This window comes from Eucyclogobius newberryi, unplaced genomic scaffold (assembly GCF_026437365.1).
Source record: "Eucyclogobius newberryi isolate DKJ021-1_F unplaced genomic scaffold, fEucNew1.0.hap1 SCAF_14, whole genome shotgun sequence".
Classification (NCBI taxonomy): domain Eukaryota; kingdom Metazoa; phylum Chordata; class Actinopteri; order Gobiiformes; family Gobiidae; genus Eucyclogobius; species Eucyclogobius newberryi.
In genome coordinates this window covers 28580964-28605864 of record NW_027315768.1, presented here as the reverse complement: position 1 = coordinate 28605864, position 24901 = coordinate 28580964, and the positions used below count along the sequence as shown (strand labels likewise).

Genomic DNA, 24901 nt, shown 5'->3' with positions numbered 1-24901 from the left:
CACTGGAATTCCCCCATTGTGGGACAAATAAAGGTTATCTTATCTTATATAACTCTTTCCACATTTTTGCCCATTTTCCTTGTCAACACCTGAACAAGAGTGAAATCAGATCACTCACACCTGATGCAACTGTTTACATGGCATTTCGATAATCTGATAACGCCAGAAATCAGATCATGAATAGATTTTTGTAAAGATGTAAAGATATCCAAAAAGAACAGGTTAATTTATGAGTTTTTCACGGTACATTTGATTGTAAAGACAGGCGTATTGTCCATCTGTGTATCCACTGAATATTGTGGCGATTTACATTACACGATGCCAAATTATGTAATGATTGTATTAAAATGTGTCTGTAAAATGTCTGTAATCGGTCCGGTGTGTTCCCAGTCGATCTTTTCGCCGTCTACGTCACACCGTGTTGTACCGAACAAAGGCTCTTGTTTATGTCCTATGACCTCATCCGAAATCGCCCACTCCTGCGTCTGCCGCGCCGCTATCTGCTAATAAATAAGTGACGCACGCCCCCTTCGTGTTTTGTCTAAATAATCAGGCGGACCAGAAGTAAACTGATGGCGAGATACCAGCCCAAATGACTTCAGAGGAAGCGGGGAACAATGTGCGATTTAGGGAGGCTTCGCGTCGCCGATGCTTCGCGGGACGTCGCCGAAGACTTAAGACGCACTGTCTCGTCCTGAACCGTCCCAAATTCAAGGGTCACGCGGCATTTCTGTTAAAGCACTGTTGAGTTTCATATGTAAAGCAAAACACAATTCAGTTCACTGGTGTTATTTGGCTGGAATGGGCATTATAAGCAAATAACTAAACAAATCAGAGTCAAAAAGTAATAGATAATAGTGCACACGCTTCTTTATTATTGAAGAATTAATGACAAAATGCTGTGTTTTCTCTGACTTTAACAAAATGATGATATTAGGACTGTAATTCAATTGGAATAACCCCAAAAAATTTCATCGAATTTGATTAACTGAGAAGGGCAAGTTCGTAAATCCAATATTTGGTGCATGATTATTGACACGTTTACCGCAGTTATCGACATTTAACGGCATTGCACAATGATGCACCGAGACACAAGAAGCATCAGTACACTTCTCCTAAATCTGCTGTCACAATACGGCCATAAAACAAGGAGTCGACCCGGCAATTGCAGCGTACCAGTAGAATCTCTGTAACACTATATGACTTGTCCCCAGGGCTGTTCCAGGAGAAAAACCTATAGATAAAAGGCTTGTTATTGGGGAACTCCCTGTATTTCTCTGCTCAGAAAGACATCAGGCGAGTGCGGCGAGGCCCTGGATGCGGTGCGACAGGTAAAGAAGGGTCAAAAGCCTTGAAAGAAGACCAAACACCCAACGAAACAAAGCAATGCCACTCAAACCATGCCAGCTGTTAACCCAGAGACTGTTTGGACCACGCTTTATACACGACCGACGGTTTGTACAAGGCGTTATCAAAGTATTTACGCACTTTGCATGTATTTTGAGCAGCCACGTAACCTGTTAACCAAGTAAAGTTAGCCTTCAACACACTAAACCACCTGTTAACCTTATGTAAACGTGATAAACAACAGCATTCACAACTCTGTGTGACAGTGTGTTGCCAACTTAATGTACGAAAGTTGCTAGAAAACGGCACTGGTTCGCGAAACGACAACCTTTTTATACCTTTACAACCTTTAATACACAAAAGAGTAAATTATTACATGCAAAAATGTAATAATGTCCAAGTAAAGTGAGACCAAACTGTGAAGAAAACTAGTTACTGGGCTCTGTTTTTAAAAGTCTGTGCTGGATTTAATGACTTACGACTATTGCTAAAAGAATACCAGGTTATTTGAGAATGTATTTATTCATTTGTTACTGGAATGTGTCCTGTTCTATATTGTGCAGATACATTGATAAGACTAGCCTCAAACCCACCTCTCTACAGGGGACACTGTGTCTGCTTCAACTGCCCTGGGTAACTGTGGGTTCAGCCTAATAATGAGCTTTTAGTGCACTTTTCCACACAAACTGCTGTAATTGATTGACTGCAGGCAATTTAGGGCTTCTCATGGTGAGTTATTGAACTGTAGGTAGTGTCTCCATGGAGATAAGTCAAATGCCACGCTGCGGAACATTCCAGGCAAAGTTATAATAAAGGCTGGAGAGATCATCGCCTGTTTTAATCCATAGAAACCAACATCCAGGTCCTTGTTGTGGTGGGAAATCCAACTAAAGAGCTGCATTTTCAAAATTATCTCATAAATACTTTGATCATTTGACTTTTTCATATTTGTACTTTAGCTAATGCCCATGTTCTACCAAACTAATGTGACTTTTTTTAATAAAACATTTCTAATTTTAGGTAATTGATTATTTTATAGTTTCAGTCGTGAATGAAACCACATAATTATCAACCGTCGTGTCCATGTGGCGTCTTAACACACAAACACAGTTAATTCTGCACCAAATACAGACAGTGCAGTGTTAAAATGTCCTGACAGAGACAAGTAGAGTTCCTTGTATTATTAGGACTACAAATATACCTTAACATTAAAACAACCTCCAATCCAAGAATTTTCCAGCCCTGTTTTTACATTGTCTGAGCCCGAATGTCCACACTATTCCTCACACTATTCCTCACACTATTCCTCACACTATTCCTCACACTATTCCTCACACTATTCCTCACACTATTCCTCACACTATTCCTCACACTATTCCACACACTATTCCACACACTATTCCTCACACTATTCCTCACACTATTCCACACACTATTCCACACACTATTCCTCACACTATTCCTCACACTATTCCACACACTATTCCACACACTATTCCTCACACTATTCCTCACACTATTCCACACACTATTCCACACACTATTCCACACACTATTCCTCACACTATTCCACACACTATTCCACACTATTCCTCACACTATTCCACACACTATTCCTCACACTATTCCACACACTATTCCTCACACTATTCCTCACACTATTCCTCACACTATTCCTCACACTATTCCTCACACTATTCCACACACTATTCCACACACTATTCCTCACACTATTCCACACACTATTCCACACTATTCCACACTATTCCTCACACTATTCCTCACACTATTCCTCACACTATTCCTCACACTATTCCTCACACTATTCCTCACACTATTCCTCACACTATTCCACACACTATTCCTCACACTATTCCTCACACTATTCCTCACACTATTCCTCACACTATTCCACACACTATTCCTCACACTATTCCTCACACTATTACTCACACTATTCCTCACACTATTCCTCACACTATTCCACACACTATTCCTCACACTATTCCTCACACTATTCCACACACTATTCCTCACACTATTCCACACACTATTCCTCACACTATTCCACACTATTCCTCACACTATTCCTCACACTATTCCACACTATTCCTCACACTATTCCACACTATTCCTCACACTATTCCACACTATTCCACACTATTCCTCACACTATTCCTCACACTATTCCTCACACTATTCCTCACACTATTCCTCACACTATTCCACACACTATTCCTCACACTATTCCACACACTATTCCTCACACTATTCCACACACTATTCCTCACACTATTCCACACTATTCCTCACACTATTCCTCACACTATTCCTCACACTATTCTTCACACTATTCCACACACTATTCCACACACTATTCCTCACACTATTCCACACTATTCCTCACACTATTCTTCACACTATTCCACACACTATTCCACACACTATTCCTCACACTATTCCTCACACTATTCCTCACACTATTCCTCACACTATTCCTCACACTATTCCACACACTATTCCTCACACTATTCCTTACACTATTCCACACTATTCCTCACACTATTCCACACACTATTCCTCACACTATTCCTCACACTATTCCTCACACTATTCCACACACTATTCCACACACTATTCCACACTATTCCTCACACTATTCCACACACTATTCCTCACACTATCCCTCACACTATTCCTCACATAAGGCACTATTTCCTGGAAGCGTAGCGTCCAGCGCTGGTCACTAGATCGGTCAACATAGACAAAACAACAGCAGACAGCGACTGGCCTTTAACTGGACACAACACGACTGAATAAAAGCCAAAGAGCTGTTTAAAGAACGCACTGTCGACCTGTGATTATGAATAAACCACTCTGGAATAAACCATTACACTGCAAAGACCGCTTACCTTAGCTTGAACTGTAAAGAGATCATCATCACGTCAGGTCAAATTTGGTTAAGGTTATTATTGTCCCCGTTAATTTAAAACATACACCAAACAACACCATAAAACATGATTGGTGAATATTTGACTTATATTTCTTACAGTTTCGCTGCCTGTAATCGCTCTGGGATTGAATGCATATGATAAAGACTGCAGGACGATGTCGTGAAACGGGTTATTGACAAGGGAGAGACATTCGGACGCCACCGTGGGACCAGCAGGTGGCGCACTCAGCGAGTTTGACGTACCTGTCGGCCCACTCTGTTATTATGCAGCCTCATCCGCGCGTGGATGTCTTTGTACGTCTCCCGCGAATCCAGGAAGTCCCTCGAAAACTTCTCGCCGAACTCCACATCAGGACTGCATCCGCCCCACTCCCACGAGTCCTGGGCGCTGGGCAGCTCGGCGGGGAAGTGCTCCATGACCCCGTGCACCATGCCCTTGCCCCTGTGGATGGCCTCGATCTGCAGCCGGTGGAGTTTGAGCCGGAAAGCCTCCTCGTCGCCGCGGCGTTTGGCGTCGCAGCCGCACGCCTTCAGCTTGCCCATGGAGCAGGCGTTGGCCACGGCGTGGACCACTCCGGCGGCGGCGATGGCGTAGGCGAAAGCGCTCTCCTTGAAACCTGCGGGAGACAAAGGATAAAGTTCTAAAGTGTTGTTGTTTGGAGCGTTCACTGGATTTTGGCCTGTGGTTTTTCATTTATTAGTCTTTTTTTTTTTATGTAATGAATGGGATTAAAGTTTTCTGTATTTTTACCAGTGATTAATTGCACTGAAATAAATAAATAAGAAATAAATAAATCCATTGCTGGGTTTTACATTGGATTAAATTAATTATATGAAGATTTTACCCAAAGCAATAAACGTAATTCCACAAAAATGTTTAAATCCAGCCAAAATTGTGTGGAACCTGTGGCGATATATATTTTAATTCAATGAGAGGCAATATTTCTTACAGTTAGACATCAAATTTGCTATTTTTTTTTTTAATTTAAAGCACAATTTATTTTTCATCTAATCCAATCAACTGACTTTTCAATTGTGAAAAGCTACAGTCATAAGTTTCATAATTACCCTAAAAAGATGAGAAACGTCTCCACCTTCATTATTTCTAACTACAGTAATTAATAATCAAATATCCTTTGTCACTAAGGGCTACTACCGTGTGTCAGCATTATTCAGAGTGTGTGGTGTAAACGGAAAGTGTCACAAAGGAAACAGTGGAATATTAGTCATTTTGTGAGTTGTTTTCAGCACGTGAAGAGCAGAAATATTCTCTTACAAACTCTGCCACGTCACGTTTATGTTCTGTGTTTACTCAATGACAGTAACGCCTGACACAGCAAACCGTGGGCGTATAATAAGATAATTGAATAGATCCAAGCTCCAAACCAAACCATTCTCCTTTGCATGAATAACAACTCTACTGTGTTTGGTTTGGAAACGAATTAGGTTAAGTGACAAAAAATGAATTTCCCTGGTGGATCAATAAAGTTTATTTAAGTGTGAGTTGTAACGAACTCATTAAGTGTTTGCGTGTAATGGTCAGTGAAAACATCCTTAGCACAATTGGAGATACCAAAGGAATTACTTAGAATTCATTTGATTTTTAAATACACATTGTCGTATACAGAACCAAAAACACGACCAGAGAGCAATATGAAACAAACTGAATAAAAAGTACTACCGTATTTTCTGGAGTATAAGTCGCACCAGCCAAAAAATGCATAATAGAGAAGAAAAAAACATATATAAGTCGCACTGGAGGATGAAATGCAGTTGCAAGTGTGAAAATAACAAATAATATCACACATAAGTCACTCCGAAGTATTAGTGTAAGTATAAGTATAAAAGTATAAATATAAGTATAAGTCACACCCCGGCCAAAACGATGAAAAAAGCGACTTATGGTGTGGAAAATATGGGTATTAATGGCATAATATGACAAAACATACATCAAATTACAGCACACATCCCACAGTTTATCCCTCAGTCCATTTTTTAAAAAAAAGTGTGGATGTCATTAATTTATTTCCATTTTGTCTGACGTCTATTACTATGTCAGTTCAAACATACTATTTCTTTTTAAGGATTCTACAAACGCTTCTTACCAGCAATGAATCTGAAGTCACAAATTACTACATTTCCTTTCCCCAATATCGTGTTGTATTTCAAAAGCAGCGAGTTGAGACAAAATCACACTGCTGGGCGCTGTCTACGTCCAACAGTGAAGCATTTTATCTATTTATTTTCAACATAAGTCCAGCAGTGAGAGCCATAAGCACTACTGTGATTGTGACTGCGTTTTAGCGTTCTGCATGTGAAAAACGCCGTCCCAAATCTGTAAATGCACCAAAAAATGTGCACGATAGATTTAAATAAATACTTTGTCCTTTCGCTGTCTGAAAATCGAGCGAAGTAGCTTTGATTTTAACCTCTAAATCCCCGTCTAATCTCATGTTGTTGCTTTAAGTATTACCATTGTCTTTGGCCCCTTCGCTGATTTGCCAATAGCAGAAAACAAGACTATAAAACTCCTATTAAACAGCTGCAATAAAACAGCTGGTGACATGTTTAAAAACTACAAACAGAGCTTTATTTACGACGGCCGAGTACGCAGCATAAACAATTAGCTTTGTTGGATTTGTGCGTCGAAAAAAAGGGAAAAAGGCTGTTTCATAAGAAAGAGTGACAATGAGACAAAACAGCCGAAGCGTTTTTGATTCCACCGCGTCGTACGAAGCTCTTCATACTTTTATACAGTCCATAAAAGCAAAGGGGGGGACGCTTCTGGGACCGGACTCATTAAATGTTCCAAACGCTTCATCGTTCTGTCTGTGAAGAGTTTGTGAAGGAGCAGATTTCTCTCGACGCACTCCTACAGGATTCATGCAGCACAAGAGACCTAAAGTATGAGTGTATTGTCTTTTGTTTTGACTTTATAAGAGAGAATGTTGTGTGCCCCGGTGGAGTTGAAGGATGGGTTGAATGCAGAGGACACGTTTGCAGCGGTGGAAGAAGTACTCAGGTTTGTTAGGAGTAAAAGTACAGATAGAAGGGGAAGTAAGATGCAGTACATGTATTTCACGCAGATTTTGAAAAGTGCTAAAGCGTCAAATGTTCTGAACTTGACGTGCGGGTTTTTGGTGAAAGGAAGTGACTGAATTGATGACAAATAACTTGTATCGAATCGTTTTTATTTACTGTATTTTCCGCACTATAAGGCTCACTGGATTATAAGGCGCACTGTCAATAAATGGTCTATTTTCAATCATTTTTCATATATAAGATGCACTGGAATATAAGGCGCACTGTTGTTTTTTTGAGAAAATGAAAGGCTTTAAAGTGCGACTTATAGTGCAGAAAATACGGTATATGCTTTCATTGGAATGTGGTTGTTTCAGACAGTCTCAAACCCCACACGAAAGTAATTTATATTTCAGTCTAGTCAAAAATACATTATGTCTCAGCTATAATGAAATAAATGTCAAAAGTATCTGATGTCAAATGTACTTAAAGCACAAATACCAGATATACATTTTACTTACAGACAATGTTGGTGACATTTATAACTGTACTTCCTGGTTTGACATGAGCAGCAGACGTGACATAGATAGAGGCATTTCCACAGCTGTTACCAAGCAACCGTAATGTAAACAAGGGCCAAAAGTAATTAATACCTTATCTTACCTACATTTTGTCAAAATGTTTATTTTCAGAAAAAATAGTCTGTTCCTTCATTTTTTATGTAACGTCTCATATTGATGACATCACAGAGGGATTCTGTCTCATTTTCAACATTCATTTTTAAAATTTCCTTCACAAACTCCAACTTGACTAGTGTAAAACTGTGATAAACGTCTTCCACAAAGACTAAAGTCATAATGAGGAAAAACAGGAACAATTGCCACTTTTAAGTTCAGTATTTACTTTTATCCTTTGTTACTTTCCACCACTGCAAAGACAATAAAATAAGGTTAAGATCCACTGGTTTCAGAACGATGAGAAGTTGAGGCCGTTGCCATTTCAATTAAACATTTAAAACAACACATTGTATCTTATGAATGGGGAAAAGGCCTCAAAACGTTGCATGAAACAGTAACACGGACGCACATGTGAATTGCTTCGTCATCATTTTGGTTTTCTGTCAGCGTTGGCACATCACTGTCAGTTAGAAACAGTCCAGAGGGAATCCCACCTTCAGAACAGACAGTGATTGAAGAGCTCACCTCTGCCTAAATAAGCAAGTTTACTTTCGCTTCAATCACCTGCTTTCATTTCACGCTGTCTTAGCCCTGTAATGACTTAAATGTGCCTTAAACACACTGCGGGGAGGCGGTTAGACGGCTGCAAGCGTTTAATGTCTCTACAAACGTGAGACGGCTTTTAACTCACACATCCTCCTCATTAAGAGCCATTTAAACTTGTATATGACACGTGTAATGAGTACAAGTCTACACCGCTAACTGCAGTCTGGCTAGAGATAGTAGTCTGTGTTAATGTACCCGCGTTTCACTGCTACCGGTGTCGGAAAAAAACGTTTGCCCGTGTTTAACCGGGGAACGCACGACCTAAAACCACTTTTTTATCCGTCAGGTATTGTGTTTTCTTCATGTTCTGGTCGCTGTCTTGGAAAAAGTAGATGTAGTAGTTGTGGTGGTGGTGGTAGTAGTAGTTTTAATGTAGGGAAACTCAAAGTCAAGTCTAAGCCACGTCCTGTGCAATGAGTTTAAGTCTGTTCAAGTCGTAATTAAGCTAAATTAATGAATAGAGCTCATATTTTTGCGTGTGATATGATTGTGCGAATAGGCCTTAAAAATCGAGCAGGAAATGTTCTAGTTTGTTTTTGTACACATGAATACATAACGTATATAATCATATATTAAGACTCTACACCAGGCTTGTCCAAACTAGGGCCCGGGGGCCAAATGCGGCCCTAAAACCAATTTTTGTTGGCCCTCCAGCTTCCTGCTATGTCGGCCCAAACAACAAAAAATAGTACTTTTTACTGTGACATTGGGAAAATTCAGGCATATTGATGTTATAGCAACCTATTATTAATATTCTAGGTCTAATTAAAGGTGTGGAGGCTCATGGCAATTACATCAAATACAAAATTTCGAATGATTCACTTTGTCATTCAACAAATTCGACATTGTCAAGTTGTTTGTGGCCCTCTGCCCCGTTTAAGTTTCGAAATGCGGCCCTTGGTGAAAACAAATGTGGACGCCCCTGCTCTATAGCCATAGTGTTCAAGTCCAAGTCGAAACCCAAGTCTAATTTCATTTTTATCAAGTAAAGTCACAACAAATGTCTAGCAGTTGTTCTAGAATCACTCAATATTAGTTGTTTAAGAAGTATAAAACTGACACAATAGAACCAATTCTCACTTCTACTTCGTGCACAGCTTAACTCATGTCGTTTATTATATTTGAAGCTGTTGCTACTGCGTTCAGCACATCTCAAAACTCAGTGAAAATGCACGCGTTTGATTGACTTGCCCTGCCTGTAATAGAATAATCTCCCCGTCTGAATGTGGAATGCGTGTTGATGAAGTGCGAGCTGTTTGTCTGTTGTGTGTCGTCGCCGCTGAGCTCACTGTCTGTGCATTGCTGCGGTACTTTTGCACGTCAGCCCCCACTCGCTGCTATTACTGCTACTGCACTGGAGATTATAATGGAAACTTGTAAAGAAAACATGAAAAGAAACCACTCAGGACTTTATAGCACGCTGCTCGAGGGGGAAATGATTCAGACTGCCTTTTGGAGTCAAATAAAAAACTATTAACCAGGCCTGGCCTTGTTAGCCTGTTTGATGTTGCTTCCTTATTTTCAATTTGAAGTAAATGAATGGTATGTTGTTTTGGTGCGAAGTGATATAAAGACTTTCGCTTTGCAGTGGAGTTTGTGATGTATTGAACTATATTTTTATTGTTTTACTGTTCAATGTGTAAAGTGCACTCAAACAACACTTTTATGTTTCAGAAAATACTATGGATACGACACAATTTGGCCAAGTAAATCGTTGGATAATACTACGTCAGAATCTGTTACAATAAAGGATCATATTGAAGATACTTTATGCCACTGACACAATCGCCCTAAACCAGGATAATCCCAGTAAATCGTATCCATCAGTAGAGTTAAAATGCATTAGCTGCAACAAATAAATAGCAGAATGAAACTATAATAATTGGCTAAAGAAATGATTCAACCCTCTACAGCCCAAAGCTTATCGTAATGTGAACAAAAAAGAAAGAGTATATAAAGTACACACAATAAATATTGAGTCCCAGAATATATCGTTCCATCTGTTGTCATTGAACAATTACTTGAAATAGTTATTATCGTGACAGGCCTGCAAGAGTCTTTAGGTTGTTTATACGTCTTTTATACTCATTGTACTTTATTCATGTACTTTATGAAGTGCTATCTGATCTGATATAAATGTTAGCAATGAAAAAAATCTAATTCCTGGTCAAATATGTTGGGTATAACTGTTATTTTGGCATTTTTTAACAATAAAACCCAGTAAAGACCACTGCTTTCTACAATGAAACACCACGATGAAGAGGCGGGGAAGTAGTAAAAGTTGTGGTACTGTCTAATGTCATGTACCACGTTTATGCCGATGGAACGGTGCTTTTCTGCTGCTCAACCTCACTGGAACAGGCCATCCAGTCATTACAGTCAGCTTTCTCTTCAGAGCAGTCTCGATCGCGTCCCTGAAGCTGATTTTCTCGCATGGACGTGTGCTGCAGATTACAGCCCTCAGATCACGACCCGTAAACGTCTGGTACTTGGGACCTTTTGGCCTTTGTTAGATTCTGGTGCTGTTCTTTGTGTTCATGCAACAGCTGAATGGTCCCTCTTCACTGTGGATCATTGAGCATTAAGATGTGTCACAGGCTGTGGCAGACTCAGCCATCACTGTGATCTGTGTGCCAGGGCCGCGCTCTCTAACTTATATTCATTTATTTATCTGATTGGGACAGAGCGAGTTAAAGGACAGACATGACACGACATGAACGTAAACACCCTGGATTGTAGACATGGCACATTTCCATCCATTGTCCCATCTGTGTGTGAGAGAGCTGGAGGTCATTATGTCCTGTACCGACGGGACGTTTAAGGTCCGTACCTCCAGTGGTGGCTGACTGGGGGACACGAGCCTTCTCTTATGCTGCTCCCACAGCTTGGAACTCCTTTCAATCAGAACTGAGGTCGTGTGAGCTGGAGAAAGAGCGAGAATCCTACAAAAAATGTCTTTAAACTTAGATTTTTATTCTATTTATTACATTTTCCCTTTGCCCCAGGTCACCCTTGAAAAAGAGGTCTCGTCTCAATGGCTTCGTCATGGTAAAATAAAAGTGAATAAATAAATGCATCAAACTGAAGCAGTTAAAGTATAAAGGTGTTAAAGGGAGACTCTTGCTTTTTCATGGCTGCAATGCACAACCATTTTGGAGAGTTCTCTGAAGCAGTCGCAGTACTCGAGTCACTGCCCTCATTCCTTGTTCCACCTTGACCCCCGGCACCAGGATACCACTTCTTTTTCCCTTCCGTACACGGGACAGTTTTAGCTCCTGCCTTTGGCTCTGAGTCGTGGCTTGGCGACACACAGCGGGCCCCTGAAGACCGGGAACAAATCAATGTGAGAAATAATTCACCGCTTGTGCCACGCCCGGATGAACTGACGGCAGAGGAAGTGGCAAAATGAATTAAAGATTGAAAGGAAACTGTCACTTTGTGTTTCAGAAACCCACTAAACAGGTTTATGCTTTTGAGAGTTGGGAAAGTGCTGTGAGCGAATTCACAAGAACTCGCTCTGGCAACTGGAGTAAAAGCATTCGGCGGCGAGGAAGGAGCGGAAACAGACGCGAGCGCCGAGGGAGCATCTTCGCCTCCGTCAATCGGCGATTACATCTGGGTTTATAGGTGGACTAATTGATGACGCACAGTAAACGCATTGGTTAAAAGAGTCGAGCGTTTGAATTTCTGTGCAAATGCTGAGATAAAATGCAACGTTTACAAAGGTTTGGAAAGCTGTTATTAAGAAAATGGTGGTTTTCAGATGACCATAATAGAGCTCCGTATTATCATATTTGTAGCATTTGACTTTGACCCACTTTTTTAATATAATTTGACTTGGGATGTACGATATTGCAAATGTTGATGCAAAAGTCTATATTGCCACACACTACTTATATTGCATCTGACTATAATGCGACGTGTGTGAAGTTAAACTATAGAAAAAGATCACATTTGGACAAATTGGACACATTTGACTGACTTTGGACCAGTTTGAGCGCTTGTTTTGGAGTTTTTGTGGCTTACTTTTATTTAGACATCTCGTTTTGTTTTTATTTTGTCATTTTTCTCCCTGGTCAGGTTCCATGTTCTGTTTTATTGTGTTAAATGTGTTTAAGTTTTGAATTTAGAGCTGTTTTTGTCTCTGTCAAGCTTTTATTGTGATTCAGTTTGACTAATAATATTATGTACATGTGCATTTTGTTTTAATAGAACGGAAATTATTGAGTCAAAGAGTTTATTAAACATTGTAATAATATCAATAGTTATTTCCGCACTTCAATATCCAATTCCAATATCGTTGAGCCATAATATTCCTATGATGTCCTTGAAAGTATATATGTTTGAATATAAATATTTTTAATTGACAAATGCGTAAAAGAGTTGAACAATCTTGTTTTGTGCATTCAAAATATATATTCCCGCTCTTTTCTCCAACAGTTTCGGGCATGTTTAACGTTTACATCAATTCACATAAGAAAAAAAATAATTGGCTAATCATTTTGTAACGTTTTTGCTGAGTAAACAACTCGACGAATGAGTATGCGTCATGTTTGCCAATTCCATGTTCCCAATAACAATTTGTTCAATGATCAACCCTAAACTTTAATCTCTAAACCTCAGTAAACGTCAATTGGCAGAAGCAGCGACCGCACGTAACTACGACTGCAACGCGCTGGCCTCGGATTGCTCTGTAGCAACAGCGAAACGGATTCTCTGCATGCATCAGATGAATCACCCGCTTTTAAAGAGCTTGTTTGTATCAGTAGCTGCGGAGTTTCTGCACCCGAGGCGAACCGGGGACGCCAGGCGAAAAAAAAAAGCAACTGACATCTGACAAACAGCTTTTCCAGTGAGTCAAGAGAGGAGAAAGTGTGGCAGCAAAGGTCAAACAAAGCAGCCACTTCACGCTAAATATTTTGGGAGGATAAATTACGGGGGCTATGAAAAGATGATGCATTTATAAGTAAAAAGTTACGAGGGGGATTTCCACACTATAGACACTGGCATTGTCTTGAATGGAAGACGCTCAATTAGCTGATCTGGCAGAGCGAGAGACGAGCAGAGACCACCAGCCGGGAAGCACGACTCCTTCGCTTTAAAGTCACAATGCGTCAATTGTAGTTTAGGAAAACAGATTTAAAAAAACAATTAGGAGAAACTTCAGGACGATACAAAACATTTAACTCTTCAAAAACGTAAATTGTAGTTTAAATTATCTTAGAAAAGTTTTGTTGATCAAGTTTGTTGTTTACTCATGGAAATTGGAGGGCTAAAGAAGTACGGTACATGATTGTTTGAAGTTTGAAGTTTTAAACTGATTAGTCGACCAATTAAGTATCTTCATGTATCTGTACCCAAAGTGCACTGTCAAGAAAATTAGGCTACAGATCACGCAATTACAAATATTTACAGTGAAAAAACACAATAAACAGTGTATTTATCTGTTAAAAAGGCAGATTAAACCTTCAATTCACTCCCAAATCTAAAGCTAATTAACTACATGATTCTTTTTTCTGTTGTACATAAAAATACTTCAAGATCCCCCAAAACACAACTAAAGCTCTAAGATGTTTGCTTGACAATCTGCACCATTCATCTGAGGTGACTCTGCATGGTGCTAGTATCTTTACCGGGCAGAAGACCTTCCAGAACAACTACCTCGAGAGAATGGAACGTCTCATCACAAACCGAACCAACAGAGAGAAATAAGAGTGGAACTTAGACACGAGTCCCCAGAGTTCTCCAGGTTCCTCCTGGAGGCAGATGCAGGACAGAGATGAGGAACACTGAGAAGCCCTGACTACTGGACACCGAGGACTCTTTTGTCCTGAGGGATGTGAGTCCCCTCAAACTCAGGGGCGATTCTAGGGAGTGTGGGGGCCCTAGGCAGAAATTCTTAGAGGGCCCTACCGACCAGTGTTCACAAAAAATCTTCGCGGTCTATTCTGTCCTCACTGTGGTGTCACTACCAGGGCTGGACAGATAGCAAACATCCAAAAAAGAGAGTCCAACAACCATGTAGAGAAGACTTGTCTTTAATGTCTTTTAAGACGCTTTTCCCCACAACTCGTCTCTTTGACAATTGGAATTTTGTAAAACTGTAACAAACACATGTAAACCTTATAAATGTACCTTCACATGAATTGTACATGAACAGATACATATAAGAGCAATGAAAATAAAGGTCTGAACACATAGCCTAGCTTAAAATGTGACAAGGCTACATGCACAGCAGCTAGCAACAACCAACATTCAAAGGAAGTACAGATTAAGCTTAAGTTTGACATAAGTTTGAATATGCAAACGTAGAACAACATTATAACACAGAATAACATTCAACTTATGGACAAAGATACCCCAAGGCAGAAAACGGGATGTTTTTGTCAGTAGCTGCACTGCCGGAGCCGGACGTGCTCGACTGAACGCATGAGGCCGAAAAACCAAACGTATACAGACAACGTCCACTAGGGGCAGTAGTCGACTATCGCGCACACAAAGAAGTTTAGAAATGACGTAATCCTGTGTCAACAGTACACGGTCAGTAATCACAACCAGAAATAAACCATATATTAAGCGCACGGGCGGCTTCGCAGGGGCCCCCTAGTGGCCTGGGGCCCCAGGCAATTGCCTGTTATGCCTAATGGGATGCAGCGCCTCTGCTCAAACTGCCCTGACACACGAACTGCTGATTCTACCTGACCAATCCTCCTGCTGAAGATGCACTGAGACCTTTGACTGCGATACAAAGGTGCAGTGAAAGCAATAAAGCATCCATCCATCCATCTATCTATCTTTCTATCAATCTATCAGTCTATCTATATATTTATTTATCTATTCATCTATCTATTGATCTGAGAACTGTAATTCGTAGGTGTGGTTGAAAATCTGAAAAAGACATGCATTTGTCATCCAGGGAAAGGTTCATCGGGACAAAGTTTACTCTGGTTTACTTTTTAAATTCCTTCTAACAAGAAAATCATACGTAAAATTCTGTCAATCAATTATTCTGCCTCTTGTCATTGTTCAGGTTTGTGTAACAAGTCAAACATTTAAAACTAGATGTTCTTCAACGCGCTTCCTTTAGCCAAATCACGTTGCTCTGTAACTTTTCTGATGGAGGATATACCATCTTGTCACCATGGCGATGTTAATACTTTGCTTAGGCTGTTCCACAATAGAGCAGATCTAGCATTTAAACCATTATGGGTTTTTTTTACTGCTCAAAAACGCCTGGAGAAAAAACATGCATTCTCACAGCCGCTTCGCCTCTGCACAGACCTGACCTGTAACTCGCCCCGCTCGTCTCCGGGGAGCTCGACGAGTCCAACGCAACCGACTCGATCTCGGTCGCGCACACTCCCATCCACAATCCCATCCAGATTCAAGAGTCACTTTCACTCGTTTGCAAAGTCACGACGACATCGATCAAGAAAACGAAGCACTTGAAGCCTCGATAAACATTTGATCGTCGCGTCGTTTTCTGAAACCAAGCCGCCCTCGGACATCCAAAACGCCCAACCACACCGTCGCTACGCTGTCGTCCAGGTGCTCGTGGCTACTAAGAAATTGATCCCTCTTTCCAGTCAGCCAGCGTGGATGAGTCCGTCTGAGGGCTTCCCAGCGCTGCAGATCCGCTTTCATCCCTTTGTGGTTTGACTCACGGCATCACAAAGCGACACAGAAAACTGATATTCTCCAGCTTTGGTAATCTGGAGGTGACTAACCGCTTTTGAAGCTCCCTGCTCTTTTGTGCGCGCCGCTCAGGGTCGGATTGTACGTTTTTTTTGAGAAAGTAGATACCGATGTTAGTCACTACGTATAAACCATATGGAGAGGCTCATTCTGGAGGGGAAATGGATGAAAAATGACATTGTTTTAGGAATATTGAGTTGTGTTTTGTGCGGCGCTCGCTTGTGTGTGGGCTGTGTTTCTTTGTGGCGGCTAATCCCCCTAAGACCTTTTCTTTTAAGCGGTTATTATAAAAGACTGTAAAGTATTTGATGAATTGGCTCCGTTTGAAGGCTAAACTTGTGAACTGCAGTGAGCACACGTTTACTGAAATATGATTAACTTCTACCTGTGATAACCGTTATATTAAGCCGTATATTTCACAATGAAGACAGAAATACTTTATTATTATTTTTTAATCAAGCCAACAAGCCACGCGCAACAAAAGATGAAGTGATTAAAACTAGATTTAAAGTTGGACCGTTGCAATCCTGATCATCTGCAGATATATTCAGTTCAGTTTGGTGATGGAAAGAACGCCAAAATGCGTAATTCTCACTAATTTATTGCATTTTGATTTTGTTACTTCAGTAAAAATACAGATACAGGAGCAAAAAAACTAGTCAAGGAAAAGTAAAAGTATATTGGTCTGATTTTTTATCAATATTAACGACTGAAATGTGGTGAAATGAAGGATTATCATGGTTTTTCAATGTTTTTTAGACTTTTATGTATATTTTTTGTTTGCTCAGAGACAATACTTTAGTCAGGATATCATCATAAACATGAATACCATACGGAAAGTAATTTATACCTTTCAGTCCTTTTCAAAAATGCAATGGAGCAGAAAGTACAGATATTTGCTCTCAAATGCAGTGAGCAAAAGTAAAAAGTATACGCTTTTGTACTTTGTTACTTTCCACCACTGCATTTTGTACTACTACCTACTATGTATTCATTGTATTTAAGAGCAACTGTACCAGAATTAATTTGATCAAAATGAGTGATATTTAGTCAGTATTTAGAGTATTTAGTTCCTTCCCACAACTGGTTATTAGTCAATTCCCATGGCTTCGAATTCAAATGTGTAACAGAGTTTATGGGCATCTTCTGAGCTCTAGATTGTGTAATTCTATAATGAGTTCAAAAAGGCTGCACAGTCATTCTCTCAACGTTCAAAAAGGCAATAAAAACTGACTGCCTGCACCCACTTTTATGGACTAGCTCCAAATTGTAATTACTTCTATTATCTTTAGTGTTTACTATGATTATGCTCTATTAAAGTTTGCATTGAATGATTGATCGGTGGTCAAAAGTCTTCGTGTTTTCACCACCAAACCAAATCCAGGGTCTTGGTCATTCCAACTCGGTCCGTCGCGATAATCACTATATCAAGTTATGGATCAATAAATTATGGATGGAACAATATTTTTGGGAGTCACTAGTGGGAAAATGTTTGTTTTCTTTTTGTAGCATGATTAGATTTGAGCTGTAGAAGGTTATGACTCATTATTAACACAAACTAACTATTTTATTTCATCAATATTGTACATTTAAAAGAGGTTTACAGGGTTTATCAGGCTCTATGGTATATTTCCATCTTTATGTTCTGTAGTAATATTTGCGTCACCTGTTGATGGTCTTACTTTGTTCATTCCTTGGGCTTATTTTGTTAGATATGATCATGACAGTAGATTAGAAACATCCCATGAGAGCTGGACCAAACCAAGACTAAACCAGGTCTAACAACGTACTAAACCAGGTTAGTTACTGGTACTAAACCTGTTCTTACCCTGTCGTCTGGCCATTATAATGACACCTTATCAAATTCACTCCTGCACGTTTTCTGCCTCTAATTCATCAACTTTGGGGACAAGATCTTTGCTCGTTGCCTAAAAAAGTCTCTATCAGGGCTGCACAATATAGAAATTATTGTGATATGGCCATTTGAATACACTTTTTGACACAATAATTCCAGTTATGTTAAAACCAATATGTTCATGCCTTAATGTATTAGCCAAACTATGACCAAATTAAAACTTAAAGACGAAACCAAGGCTAAATCAGAGTGTTTAAGGAAAACCAAGAATAAACATTTCAAAAACAACACATTTCTGTCTGATGGAGGACTTTGGTGTTGTTGCGATACATTTATTTTTGCAATATCGTTTATTGCGCCTGCCAATATTGCAATATCAGTACTTTTATGGCACATTGTGATGAATTTCCATATCCCACCGACAAATAACATTATATATCGTGATTATTTATGATGCCCAGACCCGACTCACCTCTCTTGAAGACTATGCTATCGTACGGTATTTTGTTCCTTGTTTCCAGGCTGGAGCAGTTCCAGCGGTGTCCCCTGAACTGATGCTGGCACTCGTGGATGGCTATTTGAATCCCCTGTATCGCCGACGCCGTCACGTCCGGGTTTCGCATGCACACCTCCAGTTGGCGCCGCGTCAGCCCGGGCAACGTCAGGCAGACCGTATTCGCGTTCAGAATGGGCTCGATGTTGGGGAGTTTCAAGCCCAAGATTTCGTTGGAGCGTACCCTGCAAAGACGACATACAGGTTTGGTTATTTACGAGACAAACAACGTCGTAAATCAGTTTTTGACTCGTGTTGAAACAGAAGCTGGAGCTGTCTAAAGGGTGATAATGTCTCTAATTATGATGCTCCCTGGGTGTCACTGGAGAACATTCCCACAGTAATGAACAAACCCCTGATTAGATTCTTGGGAAACCTCAGAAATGTAATGCCGCGGCGTCGTAATTGCCTGTCAAGTTGCACGTAGCGAGCGATTCAAACTCGCGGGGTGCAATACCGACATACCGAACTCTGATGCGTCACTGGTGAAAGCCACGCTCGTTCTGGGACATCTTTCCATCTGAGTCCACTTTCAAGTCCGTGCAAGTTTAATGGATTATTTCATTATATCTGACAGCATAAGAATAAGTATCAAGAGGCTGACTTTGAAGTTCAAATTAAAATGTAGCATCGATTGAAAATATTTGTAATGATGAATTGCTTGGACTCTTTTTCTATATGTCTTGCCTTTTTAACTGCACGTTGCCCCAGGTATTTAATAAAAGCTAATAAATAATTTAAATATACACAATGAATTGCTACAGGCCCTACACAATACAGTAAAGTAAATCTGTAAGATAATTTATCATTTTTATTAATTTTGTCCAAAAAAATACACATTTTGATACTATGTAATAACAGTAGTAGTAGATCTGATAAACATTTTAATTTTTTTTTTTTTTCAAAACAGTGTCCAGATGTCTACAACTGAATATTTTTCTACAATGGAACACTCCTGGACAAATGCGAGATTACACAAACTTGACCTGATAAAGTGTCTATATCATCTTCAAATTGCACAAAATAAATTGCTTAAGTAAACTACGCACTTGCATCTTCACATCACATGTATGTTAATGTGATTTAATATGTGTTATATTGGCCACAATGCAAAGTAATTCAACCATTATAATAGCATTTAGACTCAAACCAACCTTTGACCACAAGCAATGGGCATCACTGACAGGCATTTCTAGTTATTATCTATTATATATTGTATTGTGTGTTGCCTTGGCGTGATGGTGCAGTGCAATCGTTCAAAGGGAGAACACATTGGCCTCACTCTGGAGCACATCCAGCACGAGTAATAGTTTTACACTTGCACCAGAACATCCAACTTTCACTGTCTTTCCTTCTGCCTCGATTTGCAACAAAAAACACACACACAAAAAACAGGAACATCAATTGTAGTCGCCAAATCGGTTGCAGCTGGACCTTTTGAGACCAGAAGCGACTCGAGTCCGCGCTGATTACTACTTTTCTCTACTCCACTGCTAAAACACAGGTTGCGTGTGAGCGTCTGTGAAACCGCGCAGGACGCACAGTTTTTGGGGCAAGCTCTCTCTCTCTCTCTACTACACACACACTTACACACACACATGCATGCACTGACACACACATACACACACACACTCACACACTGTAGTCGCGCTCCTTCTGACGCGCGCGCAACGATCCAGGTGTGCAGCCAGCAATGCATAACACCACACACAGCTGCGGCGGATTTGCATAGCGCTGCAGCCTTTCAACTTTTGCAAGACTTTACTGCCTTTACCTGCCCTCTGATCTGGCATGAAAGTCATCGCGGTAATTCCAAGTTGCAGCAAAAAGAAGTGCAGGTGGCGGACCACTTTTCTACACTGCGCGCTTCCCCTCGTCCTAACTTAACGCAATGTCATTAACGAGCCGCAGAAGTGACAAATCATGCTCCAAAACTACTGACATTATTGCCTGAAATTGAGTTAAAAAGTGTAAAACATGGCATGCGCGTGTGTCTATTGCTTGTTGGTCTGTACATTTAGTCATTTGAACTTTTGGCACCGTTTGTCCAATTACGCGCCGCTTACCTTTTATCCAGAAGAGAGATTGTCACGCAAAGCCACGCAATCCGGATCCACGACAGTTCCATTTTGCTGATTAATAAATACAAAACACTCATAAACGTCTTTGTGAAGTGAATGCAATGGAAAAAGAAACAAAAAAAGAAAAGAAAAGTGGCCGGTGCGGTATTCCTCTTCAAAGCCGTGCGTAAAAACCGGTGCCGCGCGCGTCTCAAAAGTTGCCGCGGGACGTGACGGGTCCGCTCGTGCTCTGCGTCCAGATGTGGCGAGACCGGGGGCGAGACGCGCTCATTCGGGGGAGAAGTTTCATCAAAACCTCCTCAAAGTCACTCACGGAGGCGCGCGTGCGGGGCAAAGTTTGCAAAAGAAAAAGGACGCGCCACGCACCCGCAGCGCCGGATCTCCGCTGGTTTTTACAGGATTTTTTGGGGTATAAGTTACATCCGACAGCGCGCGCGAGCCAATAAGACGGGACAAACTGCACGGGACAGAGTCGGATTCACTTGTGATGTCCCGGCGCGCACCGATAGTCCTCTAAACTAGTGCACGCAGCGCTCCGCCGGCCCACTTTTTTTTTGCGTCACTCAGTCAGAGAGCGCACCGGGGGAGGTCAAGTGGCGCTGCTCCTGCGGGACACGGGATCCCATGTGAAGATGAGGTGAGACTAGGAGAGACACGCGCGCGCGGGGGGGAGACGTGGACGCGCCGGGACCCACGAGGGGGAGGGGAGGGGCTGAGCAGAGGTCCCGCATCTGATGAGAGGAGATTGTGGAAGTGTGTAAAGGACGTTCGACTGTGATGCAGTGAAACGTGTGATTTTGATGTGATAACTGGGTATAAATGGCTATTTGATTATTATTTTCCACGCAAACTCACATTACTGTCAACTTTTAAGGACATAATATTATGTTATGGCTATGATTTTGAATAGATTACCTGTGATAAGCTTAAAATAGTATTTACTTTTCACTTCACCCTCTGATGTTAAGGAGTCACTTTACATATGCAACTGTGTATTTAAAAAAAAGACAACAACTGTATTGTTGAGTGGCTTTCCACTAGAAGACATGAAATGCTAATAGAAGTCATGTTATTAATGCACTATAATTTATTAATGACTGCTAAACATAGAGTAAATTGTGAAAATTATACATCTTTTTTCATAACTGTTTTTGCAAATGAATTCTATATTATGTGTAAAAAGCCCAAAGAATTAAATCCACCATCAATTAGCTCTAAAAATGTAGCCTAAGTTTTATTTTAATTTAACTCATTCACTGCTTCAGCTTGAATCCGGATTTAAAACTACTTTTATTAACAGCCAACTTAAAGGACAAGTATTATGTTGAGGATTTAAAAAAAAAAAAAAATCTGGAACTGAAACTATAACATGTCTAGATCACCATTTTACATTTTGGCCATTGCTTTGTCTAACATTGATCTAAAACTGCTTATAGTAATAGACGTTGGTTCGTTGACTTCCTGTTAAAAACTGCAGAACTCTTCACAGTGACATTTAAAGTGAAGTGAGCGAAGACTGTTGATTGAACATGTTTCAATCCAATGTTCACCATTCAGAGTCTGTACAGGGATGTGGGCGGGGATAGGGGGTAGGTGAAAACAGACCTTTTCGAAGCACTCAAATCAATCGCAGGACAATACAAGACGCGGTTATAAGCTGATAAAAGTCCATTTTGCTTAGTTTATGCATACTACGTTCATTCTTTGCCTTTGTTACAGTGTTAAAAAGCCTTGTCACTCTGATTTCGATGAGGTTTACATTCTTTGTCACTTTACACCTTCAATGAGACGTTTTGCTGCAAAAATGTGACAAATACAGTGAAAGGTGTGTCATTTGAATCTTACTGAAGTTTTTCCACTCCAAAGGTCTTCTCAAAGCGTCTTATAAAAGTTGCTGGCACTGTTTGGTAAGGCCCTAACCTCTGTGTATGTGTGTGTGTGTGTGTGTGTGTGTCACGGCCTTTAATCTTTTCAAACTCAGTCGCTATAAAGCTCGACAAATACTTCTCTGGTCAACGGACTCCATATGATTCCACTCATCCCGATGCTTTACGAGTTAACCAGAATAAAGATCCAAAAACCACTAATAAAGACATTTTCCCCACCATCGGGTACACAGCCAGCGCCATAAAACACAACATGACTCGAGCATTCAAACACAATTACGTCGCCGTACACAAATATAGGACACCGGTCTCCGAGAAGCCCACATCAACGAGAAAATGATCGCGGCTGCCAGATCTGGAAGCCGGGCCGCGAGACTTTAGAGTTTTTTAATGATTCCAAGGCCTGTGCGAGGAAGGCAGGCATGTTAGTAGCAGTAGCGGTTTAGCAGGATGTGTCAAGCCTGGCATCGTTTTCTTTGAGACGTTTTTCTTTTAACTATGATGGATGAGACTGCGGCCTGAAAACAAAGCTTTCGATCAACGTGATTCAGAAGATGCGAAACAATTTGAAGTGAGACGTGGCTGTAATCGGCCACGTGCTGGGTCCGGTTAAAAGAGAATACGGAATAATTTGTCGTGTGCATTTTTATTTTTTACATATTTAACAGTTAGATTAAGAATATTGCGCATTGGATGTATTGCACAGGCCACAAGTATGTCAGTGAGTCTGATTTGGTCTCTGTGCAATGGAAATATTATCAATTGGGAGGAAATAGTTGTGTTACTTTGTGAGTTTTACTACAACATATCATCAATTTGTTGCTATTCGCCTTATTTTGCCCCACCCACTCTTACGTTTGGCCGTTATGGATCAGCACTTCTGTTAATTTGGCTTTTTAGTCTGGAATTGATTAAAAGGAAAACTAAAGAAAGGTCTCGCCGCTTATACATTTGTTAACGTATTTTGGTTTGAGTAGAATCTTCAACAAGGCCAACAAGGAGCGGCATGAAAACTGATTTGTACGTGGCATTATTTGCTGTGGAGAACTACAATATGCAAAATCATACCATGAAAGTGGTAAGAGATTTCAAAATCTTGATATTGGTATGGACAAATATCAGTTATTGGCAGTAGCAGCAATATTGGATCAGTGTAAAACAAATTCATAATAATAATTAAAAAATATATATATAATAAAACAATAATAATACTAATAAATACAAAGCCATATTGGACCATCTCAGAAAATTTTGTCAAAGTGCATTAATTTAAAGATAAATTAAATAAAACATTGATTTGCAACATTTTAAGGACAAATATTATACAAAATTGAGCTTTATCTTTTTTTTTCAAAATTTATAATTTTTTATCAAAATTATCTTTATTTTCCCCCTCCATTCCTTATTAAGAAATGAGAGGTTCTGTCTATAGGAGTTTTTATTTATAAGAGTTTTGTTTATAAGAGTTCTTCTATTAAACTTCCTATAAATTATCTGTCCTTTTCCTCTGTATCTTACTGCGTTGCAACAATGCAATTTCCCCATGTGTGGACAATAAAGGAATATCTTATCATATCTTTATACCATAACAGTGTTCAAAAACATACAGTAAATAGACTGATTCTCATTCTGTTTACGAGGTCCTCTCCCTCCGAGCGTCAGAAAAAACTCTGTTCCCAAAACAGATCCTGATGCATCCTGCAGCTTTTAATGACACCGATCATCGCCTGACTCGTTCTGAGCATTTCTGCTGTCAAATCACATTCATTGCAACCGTGGGCCTGCATCAGCAAGTCGGGGAATGTTCCTTAATTGAGATGAAAGGACGTTCTTGTTTTTCCAATGGTAATTTCATCAAATTTAACACCAAATCGAGATGAAGGGACGCCTGACTGATGCGCGCCTAATAATGGATAATATGTGTACAGATAAAAACATAAACGGTAACTGAGCAACAGCAGAGATATCACGTCAAACAACAGGTCAAGTACACTCTGCGAAGAACTGCAGTTCGAAAAAGTCCCAGAGTTGCTGATCGGTGGGTCGTTCTGCTGTTAATGAGGTGTGGATGTGTCTGCGTTCGCACTCCCTCGGAAACCTGCAGCGACCCATGTTTACGCCGCTCCGCTTCTCACTCACATCTGCGGAGGACACCGGGTCACATCTGTCCACATCTGGAACGGGAGCGCGCTACCAAACCACCGCGCTGGACTCCCGGGGACCCCTC

At 40.4% G+C, this 24901-nt stretch overlaps 1 protein-coding gene across 1 annotated transcript in view; it reads right to left on the bottom strand.

Annotated features, from left to right (window-relative positions):
* The window catches only part of wnt10a (wingless-type MMTV integration site family, member 10a), a 52713-nt gene extending 31801 nt beyond the window's left edge, over positions 1-20912 (bottom strand). The window contains exons 1-3 of the mRNA XM_072445193.1: positions 20774-20912; positions 18627-18892; positions 4544-4917 (exon numbers count right to left, since the gene is read on the bottom strand). Of these exons, the coding sequence (XP_072301294.1) occupies positions 4544-4917; positions 18627-18892; positions 20774-20865 (732 nt within the window). The 5' untranslated portion in view covers positions 20866-20912. The remainder of the gene's footprint in view (positions 1-4543; positions 4918-18626; positions 18893-20773) is intronic.
* Positions 20913-24901: the final 3989 nt, after the last annotated feature.